Here is a 15867-nt window from a genome sequence, read left to right as displayed (position 1 = left end):
TCATTACAAGCCCCATTGCTTATGCAATCTCGCAGCATCCATCTTCCCAAACAAGCCGAAGGGCCGGGCAGGGCAGCTCCTTCAGCCTGCCTGTGGGCTCCTGATTAAAAAGCTTAATTGTTTGAAAGTCATCAGGATGTTAGCCTTCCAGCCCGTTGGGTTTTGATGCATCAAGTGGTACAGGAATTGCTGCGGGGCACCTTGTGTCTCTGCAGGTCCCTGAGCGGGCGGTAGGAGTTGGTGGCACTTTGTGGTGCTTCCCCGAGGCCAGGTTGAGGTCACCTCCACCTCCTGCAGTCCCCCAGGGGAAATGGATGGGTGCATAGCTGTTCAGCTCCTGTGGCACATGGAAGAGATGGAGAAGACTCTAAAGCAGCCAAGTTTGTGAGTAAACATGCAGGGCCAGGTTATGAATGTCCCAGAGCAGGATTGGAAAGAGGGCTCAGTTCCACCCAATGCCTCTGCTTGAGGAGACCACAAATGTATCAGCTTCTGCTCAGCAAGCCCTGGAGAAGAGCTGTAGCACTCACTGCCCTGTCATAACCATCAGGCTGATGCTGGAGATGGTCTGTGCTGTCACAGTTCTCCAGGCAGGCAGTAGCCATCAGTGAAGGGCAGTTAGCAGAGAGAAAGTTTTGGGTACTGTGCCTCCAGAAAACACTTTGATGGCTGCTCCCACAGTTCATTCCAGGCATGAAAAGAAAAAGACACTTTCTATTACTAGAGGATCTGTATGGGTGCTGTGATGCCAGGGAGGTTTGGCAGGAAGAAGCTGTGCCCTAGTGTTGCTCCCAATAAGAGACTGTGGAGACCTCCAAGCTCTCCCAGCGGTCGGTGGCATTCAATAACAACGCAGCATTCGTGAGTATCCTGCTGGCTGCTTCTCTACTCATGTAGGTACCTAGTAGCTGGGGAGATGTAGCCCTCATGGATGACCTTGTTAGCTGAGCAGACTAATCTTCAGAGGCCTCTCTACCTGTGTTAAATGAATAGCTATTGCTCTTTTGATTCCTCCTGAAGCCTTGGTTGATATTCTCTGTCTCTCCTAACCGTCCTAAATGTCACTGGAAAGGATCATTGAAAATAATGGGTTCAGTTTGTCTGTTGTGCCAGGGATTTTATCCTGGGCTGACCTTGTTCCAGAAATGCAGGAGATGGCTGCAGGGTCAGGCTCTTGCTGCGGGGCAGTGCTCAGCACTTCCGGCCGGCTCCTGCTGCTTGTGCTTGAAGGTGCATGGGGGTCAGTGGTCCTCCTCCTCTTTGGAATGCTTGGACTTGACAAAGTTCAGCCTCAAAAATCTGCCTGAGTTTGGGGTTAAACTGATCCCTCTTGAAATATGAAACTCAACAGGACCTTCTAATCTCCCCTGACCTGGCATTGGAAGTATGTGACCTTTGCTATGCCTCACAGGAGATGAATTATTTCCAGGATCATTCCAAAGAGATTCTGGACTTTGTAGCAGATTTTGCCCCACAGGTTGCTCTCCCTGAGGACAAGCTGGCTGCCAGCTAGTAGTGAGAACATGACAACCCTCGAGTGCTTGCCTCGCAGATGTTTTGCATAAGACTAGCTCCATCCCAGAGATGGCTGCATTCCGTGGGTGGGTTCAAAGATCCCTGTAGATATTTTTGCAAAGCAATGTCAGACCCTTTGCAGCTTGCTAGGAAATTGAATTAGCTGTTTTTCCATTCCCTGAATTAACCCTGATTCATTCTTCCCTCAACCCTCTCCCTCTTCCTCCCCTCCCTCCAACAGATGTCCAGCATATTAAGAGGAGAGACATCGTTTTGAAGAGGGAGCTGGGAGAAGGTGCCTTTGGGAAGGTGTTCTTGGCCGAGTGTTACAACCTCAGCCCCACCAACGACAAAATGCTGGTGGCAGTGAAGGTAAATCCCAAGGGCGAATGGCAGAGAGTAGGGCACAGGAGCTGGCTGGCGGAGGCTGGATGAGCCTGCGTGGGAAAGGGAAGCAGGGGAGGGCTGGGGGCCAGGGGTGGAGATTTATCTGATGCCAGAGATTGTGGTAAATCCACTTAGTCACACCAAGTTTCAGTGTTTTGCTTCAAGGTCGTCTGTTCTCACCAATGCCAAAGCCTCCCCTCCTGCCGACGTGGCCGGGAGACAGAGCGGGTGGAGAAGCTGCTCCAGAAGCTGTCAGCTCCTGTGCAGCTGCACCAGCGTGGTGTGGAGCTCACCTTCCCTCTGGGAGGGAGCAGGGCCCTTCTTCCTTCTGGATTTTCTCTCTCTGTGGAACATGTAGAAGCTGAAACAAAACAACAACAACAACAAGGGCCTCAGCAAAAATGAGTACTTAGAAGCAAAGCACGACTAACCAATTTGCTGGGATCAATTTGCTGCAAGCTGTGTGAAGCAGCCCATCTCCACTCCACCCCGGCTCCTGCTTGCCTAGCCACTGATTGCTTCTGTTTTGGTGGGTTTGAGCCAACAAAAGCTCAGCCTGGCTTGTGCTGTGCGGTTTGTATCCTTGTGAGGGTCTTCACGAGAGCTGTGCACCACCAGTGTGGCTCTGGGCAGAGGACACCACTCAGTGCAGAAATGTGCCCTCCTCTAAAGTGGCACCAGTTGGCACTTAGCTTAATCCCCAGCAGTTAACTGATGTCTCCTAACTCCTTGGAAGAAGATCTGCCTTTAAACTGGTGCTCTACAGGGAGAAAGATTCCAGGATGCTGGAGGCATCCAGTTACTTGTAAGTCATTTTAATCGTTGGCAGGTCAAACTTTTGGGGTTTTTTTGGTCCCCTTATGCTCCACCTGTGCACTGCAAGATGGCACCTTTCACCTCTCAGACTTGTTCAAGCCAAGGCAGCACAGCTACCCATATGATTAATTGCCTGATTCTGTGGCTAGTAGCTGCCTATCAGTGTCAGCCACGGCTCATGTGATCCTGTGTCTGCTGAGTTTCATTTGCATGTAGGCAGAAACAGCATCTGAACTTGTTTCTGTTAATTGCTACTATGAGCTTACATCTCCAGAGTGCCTTTCATCCTGCAAGATCATACAGATCCAGCTTTGGAGCAGGACCTTGAAACCTGGCTTCTTGCTAGCTCAGGGGAGGGGGGGGCAGGGAAAAATCCCTCTAATTTGGGCCACATTGTAAATCTTAGGTGAAAAAGGAAAACCAAAGGAATGAAAAAAAAAAAACCATGAGAAAAAGGTTTACATGTGAAGCTGAATTCTGGCTTCCAGTGGAGGCTGAGGACCACCTCCCCAGCCACTGCAGCTCAGGGCAGCAGTGGGGCACACTGCTTAGGGCAGCTGAGTCCATGGCCCAGGGTCTGCTTCTGCTCTGCTCTCAGAGGCTTCCTCTCAGGGCCAGAGAAAGTGGCTGTGTCACTCACTTGGCAAATGGATTTTCAGCAGATCTAAAGGCTGCAGCCCCACAGATAAAAGCTGAGCTGTGATGTGATGGCATGACCAAGCTTCCTGGTTTGTTCAGCTTGCTTCTAACAACATCCTGAGAAATGCACAAAAACTATATTCAGCAAAGAGTGTGGAGGTCACAAGGTCAAGTGCTGGAGATGCTGGAGGAGCTGGTATGCAGGGCATGTCCTCCCAGCGTGGATTTCTCTTTTCTCTATAGGCTGCTCCATTGTAATGATCGCTCCTGTGTCTGAGAGCTCCCTGCGTGTGGATGAGCTCCTTTTCAGAGCCTCACAGAGAGGTGCTGGGGTTGTCTCATCCCCATTTTGCAGAGGGCAGATGGGGAAACAGGGAAACTGAGCTGAAAGGCTCACTTAAGGCAGAGGCTGGAGCTACTGCCTTGCCTTCCCACCCTGCAGATGGCAGGCATCAGAGCCACACTGAGCCCTGCCGCCGCAGTGAGCGCAGGGTGCTCGTGCAGACCTGGCCCTGATGCCGCACAAGAGAGGATGTCCCAGCTAGTACTGGAACAAGGGACGTGGCATGACAACCTGCAGATGCTGAGTGACTTCCCAGCTGTCACACAGGACTCCTGTGATGGAGGCACCAATCCACCCCAAACCTTCCTAGGAGAGGCATTGCAGTGGTTTTGCTGAGCCGTCTCATCTCTTCCTCTGGTCCTGGTCTTCTTTCCCTGTTCCACCACTTCTAGCTCCTGTTTCCCTCATTTCTAAGTGCTTGGCTGTGCCACCTCAGCAATGTGGGGTTTAATATCCTTGTTTGGGTTATATTTTTTTAGTGTGTGATATTTACAAACTTACAGTCCTAGCACCTTGTAGCAGTGTCTGTGTATGAAGGGGAGGAAAGCTAAAGGTGCTGCAGCTTGAAATGTTCCATGCAACCACGGGGGAAAAGGGCAGAAAAAGAGTGAAGTGGCAGGAGGCTTTTTTTCCTGGGGAAAACAGGGTAGCACCAACATTATGAAGATGTTAAATGACTAAAAATAACTGGGTGCCTGAGATAAGGAAGGATGCTTTGCCATCTGCACTGTGTAACTAATATCCATCAAAAATATCTCCTAATCAAGCTATCTCAGAGGACAGAGGATTAAATCATGCCATGTGACTAGCAGTTTTGGGGCAGAAGAAGGGGATGAGGCAGTACCCTAAGGCTCAGATAAGAACCTGGCAGCAGATCTGCTCCAAGGGAGGAGGACTTGCTGCTTGGCTGTGGGTGGCATTGCACCCAGCAGTGCCATGGACCAGCCTGAGCTGTATGAGCAGTGTGCACAGTCCCTTCCTCTAGGCACAGCTCTCTGATGCTGAGCATCCCTTTTTGAACACAAATTGGAGCCTGCACCTGCTGATGCCACCTCTCCTATCTGTGTGGGGAGACTGAAAGCATGGGGAAAAGGGGACAGGTGTGTTTAAAGGGAGAAATACCTATTGCCCACCACCACTGAGGAGGAACCACTGCAGATCAGATTGAATCTGGGGATAACTGGGACTGGTTGGCTTGAATCCTTTTTGGCTTTGGTTAGGTTGCACAGTTAAAGCCAGAACTGGTACTGAACACTGCTGGCATGTGGAGGGTGAGGAGAATATAACTTGTGACCCAGCAACTGAAAACCAGAATTGCCTCTTCATTTCCTTCAACCTTTGCAAAGACTGTGCTGCTTCTCCTGGCCATCCCATCCTGCCAAAGGTTCTGAACTTCAAGTTTCTCACTCAGTGCCCTCCCTTGGTGGCATGGTCCTGCTCTGGCAGGTGGGTTGGACTCGATGATCTCTTTGGGTCCCTTCCAAGCCTATGATCCTGTGATGACAACACGCTGCTCTCAAACCAGCTCTCCAATGCAACTGCTCAATAATGGCACGGCCAAGCCAGACTCCAGCCCTGAGGAACCCTCCCTGATCACCAGCTGCACCCACAGCAACCTCTTCCCAGCAGCCCTGTGACGCTGGGCTGGTCCACACAGCCTGGAGCCTGCGAGCTGCCCTGCAATGGCAGCGTGGCCTGCTGCAAGGTGGAAGATGAGATGTTCTCAATAAGGATACCAGTTTCAGCATCAGTCTGCCAGGGGAGCTGTTCTAAACAGCAGGGAATGAAAAAACATGATTTTCAGAATTATGAGCCAAGACTTGCCAGTGTCCTTCTTCAGAGGCAGCTTGAAAAATCCACACAATAACTGCACAGCCAGGCAAATCCATCTTCTGAATAAAGGCAGTGTAGTCAGCTATTTCAAAATAAAAGACAGATAGCAAAGACTGCCTGGCTCAGGAATTTAATAATAATGAGATATGAAGCCATTCACCCCTAGGTCACCAGTACAAATCCTGCCCAAGCTGGGAATAATTGGAAGCTATTACCCTCTGAGGCATGTTTGCTTCTGCCTGGGAAATGAGTTGGGGAACCTGCTGGGCTGGTAACTACGCCAACAAAATGCCAGGGTGGTGCCACCAGCACCTGCCACCAGCCCTTGCCAGTGCAACCAAGCCAGCGGTGATGGGTCCTCTCTTCTCCTCCTCAGCTCCTCTGTGGTGCTGTTTGCTCTGGCTTTGGCCCCTGCTGGAGCCCACGCCGTGTGTGTCTGTGCCCCTTCTTGCAGGCGCTGAAGGACCCCACCTTGGCGGCCCGCAAGGACTTCCAGAGGGAAGCAGAGCTGCTCACCAACCTGCAGCATGAGCACATTGTCAAGTTCTATGGGGTGTGTGGTGATGGTGACCCACTCATCATGGTCTTCGAGTACATGAAGCACGGCGACCTGAACAAGTTCCTGAGGTATGTGTGGGGGAGGGCACGGGAGCTGCCGGGCAGCTGCTCTGCAGCCTCGCTGCGGCTTCTTATGGGTCTGCGGTGCACCAGGGACACCGTGACCAGGTGGTAGGGCAGTGGCTTGAGTAATGGGAATGATGGTTCCAAGGGCAGCTTGGAAGAAATTATGGTCTTCACCAGATTTGGTTCTTTATTAGTCCTGCCCCAATGTTTCCTCATAGGTAGTCCCAGTGGCTTGAGAAATGAGAATGTCTGTTCCAAGGGCAGCTTGAAGGAGATGATGGTCTTCACCACATTTGGTGCTTTATGAGCCCTACCCCGATGTTTCTTCTTAGGTAGTCCCAAGGATCTTCCTTCTCACCTGTGGAAACGAATTATGGCCTTCCAGTATCTGAAGGAGGCTACAAGAAAGCTGGGGAGGGACTGCTTAGAGTGTCAGGGAGTGATAGGACTGAGGAGAATGGAACAAAACTGGAAATGGGTAGATTCAGATTGGATGTTAGGAAGAAGTTGTTCCCCATGAGGGTGGTGAGACACTGGAACAGGTTGCCCAGAGAGGTGGTGGAAGCCTCATCTAGTTCCAACCCCCCTGCCATGGGCAGAGACCCCCAACACTACAGCAAGTTGCTCAGAGCCACATCCAGCTTGACCTTAAAAACCTCCAAGGATGAGGCTTCCACCACCTCCCTGGGCAACCTGTGCCAGTGTCTCCCCACCCTCATGAGGAAGAACTTCTTCCTAGCATCCAATCTGAATCTACCCATTTCTAGCTTTGTTCCATTCCCCTCAGTCCTATCACTCCCTGACACCCTAAACAGTCCCTCCCCAGCTTTCTTGGTCCTTTGTATCCTGGGCATCCATCGATTTCCAGTTCTCATTCCTGTATTCAGAAAAGACCTGAGCAATGCTGGAGAAGCCAACACTGGGTGGTGCCCTTGGAGTCCACCTCTGCTCCTTGTTCCCTAAGCCTCCTCAGACAAAGCTCCTGCCTGAGATCCAAACGATGCTAAGCTGTGGTACCACACCACTCAAGAAGCTAAGCAGGGCCTGCCAGCGCACCGTAATTGCCTTCCCTGCCTCCAGAGAGAGGCAAATTGCAGGAGCTTTCCTCCCCCACCTCCAGTCATCACTCAACCATTCCATCAGCACCTAGTGTGAGGCAGATCATTTGTGTGCCCTGAATCTGCCAGAGGTGAGGGGCAGGGAGCAGCTGGGGGGGGTGGGGAGGAGCTTTGCGGCGCTGCTCTCCCAGGGCACAGAAATTACACTTTGAAACCTGCGTGCCAGTGGAGTGGCACTTACCTCTTGAAATAATTAGTAGTTTTATTTCCCAGCACTTAGAAAATTGGACCCTTGATATTTTCCTGTTTTGACTGCTAAGTGTGAACAAGACTGCACCAGGAGCCAGGAGCTGGAGCACAGCAGGTCTAGATCTGGGGCTGGAATATGCTAAGTGATTCTTTTTCGCCATCACAGTCAGGTTCTGGCCAGGAAGCTCAAGTCCTTCCTCGAGGTTTTGGGTTTTAAGCCCTACAGATCTATGAGGAAGGACCCCAGAGGTTTCTTCTTTCCTTTGGCAGGCAATGCCAACCTCTCTTGGGGCATTCTCAGAGCAGTAGTAGAGCTGGGAACATCCCTGTGTTGGTTTTCCTCCTTATTTCAGGGTATCAGGTAATGATAGGACTAGGGGGAAATAGAAATGGGTAGATTCAGATTGGATGTGAGGAAGAAGTTCTTCCCCATGAGGGTGGTGAGACACTGGCACAGGTTGCCCAGGGAGGTGGTAGAAGCCTCATCCCTGGAGGTTTATAAGGCCAGGCTGGATGTGGCTGTGAGCAACCTGCTGTAGTGTGAGGTGTCCCTGCCCATGGCAGGGGGGTTGGAACTGGCTGATCCTTGGGGTCCCTTCCAACCCTGACAGTTCTGTGATTCCATGAAGCAGTGTGTTAGCACAGGGTTGAGATGAAGTGTTAAGGACAGTGCTTCAACCTTGTGACTGGTGGAGGGCAGTCTAAAATGCACATGAGAGACTGTGTCCTTGAAGTGCTTCACAAGCAAGAGCATCAAATCACCACACCTTTTTTCCTGGCAGAGCCAGCAGCCTCATTTTCCTTACAGGAGGTAGAGATCACAGCTGGAGCAATAGCAACAGCCTCCTTCATTGCTCCAGCTGACCTTCCAAAGACTACAGTCCAAAACAGGCTCTCCTGCTTTTTCAGAAGGATATCTCATGCCCACTGCCAATGCCTTGTGGAATTGCTTCACACAACAGTGTGCTCCCTAGGCTGATGCCATGCTGGAGCCACAAAGCCCATCACACCCGTGTCCCAGCCCTGCCTTCAGAAGTACTCATGCCCTGTCCTGCTATCACTGCAGAAGAAAGCTTGTTCTTGCATTATCTTTGGCCTCTGTGAAGGAAAACAAACTTTCTAGATGTGTGGTCCCTGCATTTGCAGCCTCCCATCTTCCAGCTGAGAGTTTCTCCTTCTGATGCAGATGCAGAGGAAGGAACTCCAAGTTCCATTCTCTGCATGTTGGTGTGTGATAGGCAGTGTAGTCCCTTGGTGTCACAAAGGAAGCTGACTTTTGGGACAAGGGAGCTTATTCCCAGCAAATGGGAACTCAAAATGCCAGAGGAGGCTTATAGAAAGAGAGCCATGGGCTTTGTTTTCCGGATCAGCTCTCTGCTGGTGGGAAGCTCTGGGGAACAGGGTCTGCAAGGGGGTCAGAGAGGACTGGTGGTGCAGGAGTGCCTGGCATCCCCTCAGCGAGCAGCACCTTTTATTGTGGCAGCATTCACCACAGCAGGAGACAGTTGTGCCCAGGCACTGGAGGCCAGGGATGCTGGGAGTCTGCAGCAGACACTCAGATGGACTTTTCCCAGTTTAACTGCAGGGATTGGAAAAGCAGTAAAATGGAAGAGACTCACTTTAGACCCAGTTTCCTGGAGAAAAGCACAATAAATAAATCCCTCCAAGTGTTGTTAGGCCTTTGTGTGCTTCCCAGAGAAGAGCTTTACTGATCTGTAACATTCACTGGTGTGCCAAGGGAAAGCACTGGCATCTGGTGTCAGGGAGTGATAGGACTGGGGGGAATGGAGCAAAACTACAAGTGAGTAGATTCAGATTGCATGTTAGGAAGAAGCTCTTCCCCATGAGGGTGGTGAGACACTGGCACAGGTTGCCCAGGGAGGTGGTGGAAGCCTCATCCTTGGAGGTTTTGAAGGCCAGGCTGGATGTGGCTGTGAGCAACCTGATGTAGTGTGGGGGGTCCCTGCCCATAGCAGGGGGGTTGGAGCTGGATGAGCTTTGAGGTCCCTTCCAACCCTAAAAACTCTATGATTCTATGATCAACATGAGCAGCTGGGTTAGAGGTGGCACAGCTTGGGATGGCCCCTTTGTTTAAGGCTATCACTAGTGGTGCAACAGCCTGGCATGGAGAAACACAGGCACAGCTCTCTGGGGAGTGAGGCATCCCCAGGGCTGGGATACCCAGGGGCTGGAGACTGCCCTCAGGCTGTGCTGGCTGCTCCCCAACACACAGACCTGCTGCTCAGAGATCTGCAGCAGCAGCCTATCTCCATCCCTTCTTCCCTTTCCCTCTGCCATTGGCTCTCCAGCCTGTGTCTTCTCTGTGACAGCAACACACCTGATGCAGGGATATGTGCACGTTGCCATTACAGACCCTCTTTGCAGGCTGAAGAGAATTGTTGTTTGTTAATTCAGCCAGGCCAGAGGAGGGGTTAGAGAAGTGTGCCAAGTTCTGAGGCTTTTCTGTCAGCCCTTTCAGTGAAGCAGCCCCACAGTCTTGGGACAGAAAGAGGGGGTCAGGGGGGTGATTTTCTTCCCCACATTGGCAAGAGCCTTCATCACCCCACAATGGAAAGCAGAACCAAACAAATCAATAATTCTTTCATGGGAGAGCCACCCAATTTTATGTCCTATTATGACCCAATTAAACCCTTTTCCCCAAGGGAGGATGGACAGACCCTTCTCATGTTCCCTGTAGGCTCCTTGACTCAACTAAATGTGGTGATATCCTTCCTGTTAGTCTCATAAACACGTTGATACTTCTTGTCTCTGGACTGTAACCATGTGAGATGGAGAAAGGGAGGGAGGGAAGTGTGTGCACTGTACTGGACATACTGAGATGTGTCCTATATAGTAGGATATACAAAGAGCCAGTGATCTAAAGGTGTTGGCTGACCATTTTTTACCCATCACCTGTTCCCCTCAGACCTGGAGACTTCTTTGGGGGCCATTATTGCCTTTGAAAAAGGTGGCAGCAATGAGGTAGTGAGGCAATGATTTATCCTTCACTTCTCACCTGGGAATGTTTACCTTTGATGACAACAGGTAGTAGCTGCAGCTGCAACTGCAAGGCCTGACTGACACAAACTGTCCAGCACAGTTTTAGAAGCTATTGTTTGTCCTCCTTTGCTGGTTTTAGCTAACCTGCCCAGCCCTGGCTCAGCTTCACCTGCTGTCGACATCTGTTGTCATCACCAGGTAATTTCCTGGGGTCAACCCATCTGTGGGCTATTTGAATAAGACATCAAACAGCCTCCTTTCTGCATACACTCTCCTGCAGCTCTTCCTTGGCTTTAGAAGTCTTTTTTTCCAGCGTGCTGCTGCTCCCACTGTGCCCACAAGCCTCCGAGACGCCCCCAGCAGCTGCAGTGCTGCTCCCATCCAGCTCATTCCACATTTGCTGCAGCATCACCCACACATGGCTCCCAAAAAAAACCCACTCCTGGCTCCTCAGCATTCGTTTCTGGAGTTCCACTCCTCTTCCAGCTGTCCTTTCTACCAGGAGGGGATGTTCAGAGCACTGTTTCCAGTGGTGGGACAGCAGGAGGTAGCTGAAGAGATGGGAATTGGGAAAACTATGTGGTTGAAGCCCATACACCTGGAAGCTAATCCTTCTGGCACAGCCTCCAGCCCAGCAGAGCAATTAGAGAACAGAAACAAAGGAGAGAAACAGTTTGGGTCTTGTTGTGGGTTGTTCAATCCCATGTCAAGAAGGAGGCAAAGCTCTGTACGTGCAATTTCAATTTGCTGTCTCTCTGGGGGGTTACTGCTGATGACAGGGGTGAAATGCCAAGAAGCATTTCAAAGAGAGCAGTATGAAAGCCTTGGAGGCAGTGCTGTACTGTACCTTAGTCACAAGGAGGAAGGTCACAGCAAAAGCTCTTGCTTTTCCCTCAATATGAGGGCTTTTGTTATTCCACCTTCACACAGGCTACCACAGGGCGAGCTCTACCAGGGCAAGAGACATCACAGAGGGGGCATGGCAAAGACAGGCTTGGTACACAGCAAGGAAGGGGACTAAAAAGGGGACAGGACAGGAGTGAGGCTGACCTGAAGTCCTGCATTTCCAATGCACTTGCTTCAGCACAATGTTTGCTTTTCTTGCCCAAGGTGCTCTCTGCATCTGCTGACATCCAGGCCTAACCTCTGCCCCCATGCTTGTGCCTTCACAGGCCCCCACTCTCCTGGCAGTCACAGAACCATCCAGGTTGGAAAAGACCTCAGAGATCATGAAGTCCAACCTATTACCTATTACCTAACACCTCATGACAGTCTAGTCTGCCTCTAGCTGTGCCTGTAAGAAGTTGCCTGCAGGTAGAGTAAGGATAGGATTAAGGGGAGGTTTAGGCTGGATGTTAGGAAGTTCTTCCCAGAAAGACAGATTGGCCATTGGAATGTGCTGCCCAGGGAGGTGGTGGAGTCACCATCACTGGAGGTGTTCAAGAGGAGACTGGATGAGGCACTTGGTGCCATGGTTTAGTTGATGAGATGGTGTTGGGTGATAGGTTGGGCTTGATGATCTCAAAAGTCTTTTCCAACCTGGTTAATTCTGTTCTGTTCTGTTCTGTTCTATTCTATTCTATTCTATTCTATTCTATTCCATTCCATTCCATTCCATTCCATTCCATTCCATTCCATTCCATTCCTTTCCAAGGGTGGTACCCACTTCCCCCTGAGATGTTCCCCCCCAATGTTCCCCCAGCCTCCTGTTCTCTTCAGCTTTCCTTCCTTCCACTGGAGCTGTGCGTACATCCTCACAGTGCAGAGCTGGGCACTGGTCCCCACTCCAGCAGGAGCAGCAACCATGAGGGTTTCTCATCTGCTGGATGCTTCTGGGACCCAACTCTGTGCTTTTTTGCTTCTTCCTCCCTCTAGGGCACACGGCCCAGATGCTATGATCCTGGTGGATGGGCAGCCTCGCCAAGCCAAAGGGGAGCTAGGGCTATCCCAGATGCTCCACATCGCCAGCCAGATCGCCTCTGGAATGGTGTACCTTGCCTCCCAGCACTTTGTCCATAGAGACCTGGCCACCAGGAACTGCTTGGTCGGAGCCAACCTGCTGGTGAAGATTGGAGACTTTGGGATGTCAAGAGACGTCTACAGCACTGATTACTACAGGGTAAGGCAGCTCCAGCAGCAGTCTGGTGCTCAGAGCAAAGGGAGACTAGGGGATGTTACAGCAAATCAGTTATGGGGGGTTCTTGGGCTCGTTCACGTGGTTATTGCCTCATTGAAGTGTGCACAGATATTGATCAGGCATCCCTGGACCTCTGTCCTCACTGCTTTTCAGTCCTGGGCATGCCTGTAAGTCAGACATCCGTGCAGATGCCTACACACAGACCTCTCTGTGACACCCCAGCACACAGCCACACACTGTGGGATGGCTCTGAAGTCATCCCATTCTTACTCCCTTACTATTTTTTTCTCCCCTTTTTTTTTTTTTGGAAGACATTGATAAATTGAAGGTAATCCAAAGAGCAGAGGCTGTGACCTCTGGTGCTGGATTAAAGAAACTTAATACAGGGACTTAGAGAAAAGGCAACTGAAAGACTGACTGATAAGTGCATAAAATATGGAAGAGGAAATAATAGGCAATTTAGGTTCAACCTCAAAACACTTTTTTTTCCCTGCAGGGTCATCATTTAGACAATGGAATAATTTGCCAGAGGTAGGTTGCTGAGGGCTTGTCATTAAAGAAGGAAGCAACTAGATGAAAATGCCAGGGTTTAGTGCAGAGGCTAATCCTGCACTCCTCTCTGGGGAGAGGCTCAGTGAGTCAGGAATGCCTTTCCAGCCTTTTTGTCTCTGATTTGTGCCACACTGTCCCCTTGTCTTGCACACTCCCTTTGTGCCTGTCTGCACTGCCCTATCTGCCCAGGATGGCAGCCTCCCCCAGGCCACAGCAAGCTTCTCACCCTTCCCCAGCTACAGGAAGAGCTGTGATGTCCAAAGTGAAGCACACTGGACTCAGTCCTTTGTCACTGGACCATCCACCAGCAGGGAAGGGCTTTCCAGGCTAAGGAGTAGTGGTTTCTAACCTGGTGTTGGACTAAGGTTGGTTTATTCCTGGTTACAGCATGGATGGTTGGCTTTGAGGATGATGTCTATCAACCACTCAAGAAAGGGTTGACAAGGTTTTGATCTGATTCAGAAGGTTTTCTTTGTGATAGGCAGTTGCCAAGTGCAGTTACTGTGCTGGGGAGGAGACAAGAATGTGATCAGATTTCTGCTGTGAGGTATCTCCTCTCCCAGCCCAGGACATTGACTTATCACCATGTTTAATTACCAGTGAGGAAACCAGCCCTCACTGTGCAGCTCAAAAGCCCATGTAGCTGAGGCCCCATCCCTGGAGATATTCAAGGTGAGGCTCAACAGGGCTCTGGGCAACCTGATCTAGTTGAGGATGTCCCTGCTGACTGCAAAGGGGATTGGACTGGATGACCGTGGGAGGTGCCTTCCAAGCCAAACCATTCTGTGATTCTGTGTTGGGGAAAGGTCTCAGTTACTGGGCAGTGATGAGGGAAGAGATGTGGCTATAGTCCTGTCACTGTTTAAACTTCATGAAAGAGTGAGTAGGAAAGAGAAGAGCCCAAGAGAGGATGAGAAGCAGCCCATGTGATTGCTCACATTCTTCCCTGCCCCCTTTCCTACAGCCATGTTAGACCTACCCCAACCATGGTCACTGTTCCACCACTTGGGGCAATCCCAGCTGAACTTGCGCTCCTGCAGCACCAAGAGCTCTCCAGGCAGGATGTTTTTGTCTTCTCTGTGGTTGTGTCCTGTAGATCTCATCCTGTCTGTGCAGAATGCTTTGCTGAGGGCTGCTCCATGCTGTTTGCCACAGTGTTGTGAGGCTTTTGGGTGGGCTTCTACCTGCTAACAGAAATTGCCATGGATGACCAAAGCAGTAGCTGGTTATCACCCATTTACCAGAGCAAGAGCTGAGCTTCAGATGAGCACAGCCTTTTGTTCTTAATTGGTTTTCCTTTCTCTGCTTTCACTGACTTCTGGTACTTTAAAAAGTCTCAACCACAAAGTCCATGCTCTGCCTGCAAGGAGACCTTTCCTCTGTTGCAGTTCAAAGAGGAAGCCTGGCAAAATAAGGTTCTGGTTGCCCATATTTACACTGGCATGGGGGACAGAGGGTTTATGTGCCTTACCTAAGGCCAAAGCAGGATTTGATGGCACAGATGGAAAGCCCATTCAGACCAAACATTTCCACCAACAAAGAGCAGAAGTGCAGGAGCTGAGTGTCCTTCATCCCTCTTCCAGCCACAGACCAGCCACGCTCCTCCCAGCATATGAGAACCCAGAGAGGTTCATTTCTCAATCTCCTTCTCTAACCATTACCTTGTGGGATGTGTTTACCAGGAGAAGACATGGAGCTGAGGTTGTCATTCATCCTTCTGGTGTGCTCATGGTTATGTGACAGCCTCTGTCTTTCCCTATCCACCACTGTCTCATACCTGTCCTCTCCCTCTGCCTTTGCACAGCACTGCTGCATTCGTTCTCTGCAGCAGCTCCTGTGAGCCTTGCTGTCTCTGGACTGGGAAATTTATTTGGTTTCTATGTGGCAAGCTGCATTTCTGAGTTGCCTGTGAACAAGAGTAGGAAACCCTTTGAACAGGAAGCTGCTTGTAACACTAATGAAGCCACAGGGGGCTGATGTGAATTGACTGGATTAAACTTGACTCTAACTCTGGTAAGAAGCAGCATTCACTTTCTCCTGCAAATGTGGGTGGGACAAACACCTTGGCTTTACAACAGTACTGCATTTGTCCTCTCCCTTCCTCACAGCTCTCAAACTGGCTCTTCAGGGCTCCTGAGATGAGCCATTCAAGTGCTCAGACCCATCCTAAAATGGGTCCCCTGTGAGGGCTTTTGAGTGGATACAGAGAGAGAGCCAATGAGCTCGTGGGAGAAACTAACTGCTCCTGAGTCTCACCTTTGGAAGGTGGAGCTGTGGCTTAAGAGCTTTAAAACTCTGGTGCTGTCCCTGACCACATCTACAACCTGCCTGGTGAAATTCCCAGGCCTGATTCTCAGGGTTTGTGCACAGCAGCCCTCCTCTGCCCTTCCCACCAACCAGGAGGACCTGGAGCAAAGCTCTGCTTCAGGTGATTGCCAGAAACCATTGCTCCTTGTGTCCCAGCTGCAGCCCAGGGAGAACCCTGCAATTTGTCATGTTCTGGGAACAGAGTGAAGGATTCCACCTCCAGGCTGACACAAAGTGACAGGTCTGGAGCTCCCTGCAAGCAGACTCACTGCAGCGTGCCAGGTCCCTGTGCTCGCTCCTGCCCCAGAGCCACGAGCACGGATAACTGGGCATGTGGAGAGCTGAGTGTGTTCCAGGCTGAGGATTAGCTCCTAGCCACTTCCTTTCTCTCCCATTTTTAATCTTTT

At 50.8% G+C, this 15867-nt stretch overlaps 1 protein-coding gene across 1 annotated transcript in view; it reads left to right on the top strand.

Moving 5' to 3' along the window:
- The window catches only part of NTRK3 (neurotrophic receptor tyrosine kinase 3), a 272999-nt gene that overhangs the window by 221617 nt on the left and 35515 nt on the right, over positions 1–15867 (top strand). The window contains exons 13-15 of the mRNA XM_054168851.1: positions 1757–1887; positions 5988–6160; positions 12340–12583. Coding sequence (XP_054024826.1) covers positions 1757–1887; positions 5988–6160; positions 12340–12583 — 548 coding nt within the window. The remainder of the gene's footprint in view (positions 1–1756; positions 1888–5987; positions 6161–12339; positions 12584–15867) is intronic.

Source organism: Dryobates pubescens, chromosome 17 (assembly GCF_014839835.1).
Source record: "Dryobates pubescens isolate bDryPub1 chromosome 17, bDryPub1.pri, whole genome shotgun sequence".
Classification (NCBI taxonomy): domain Eukaryota; kingdom Metazoa; phylum Chordata; class Aves; order Piciformes; family Picidae; genus Dryobates; species Dryobates pubescens.
This window is presented reverse-complemented; position numbering and strand designations above follow the sequence as displayed.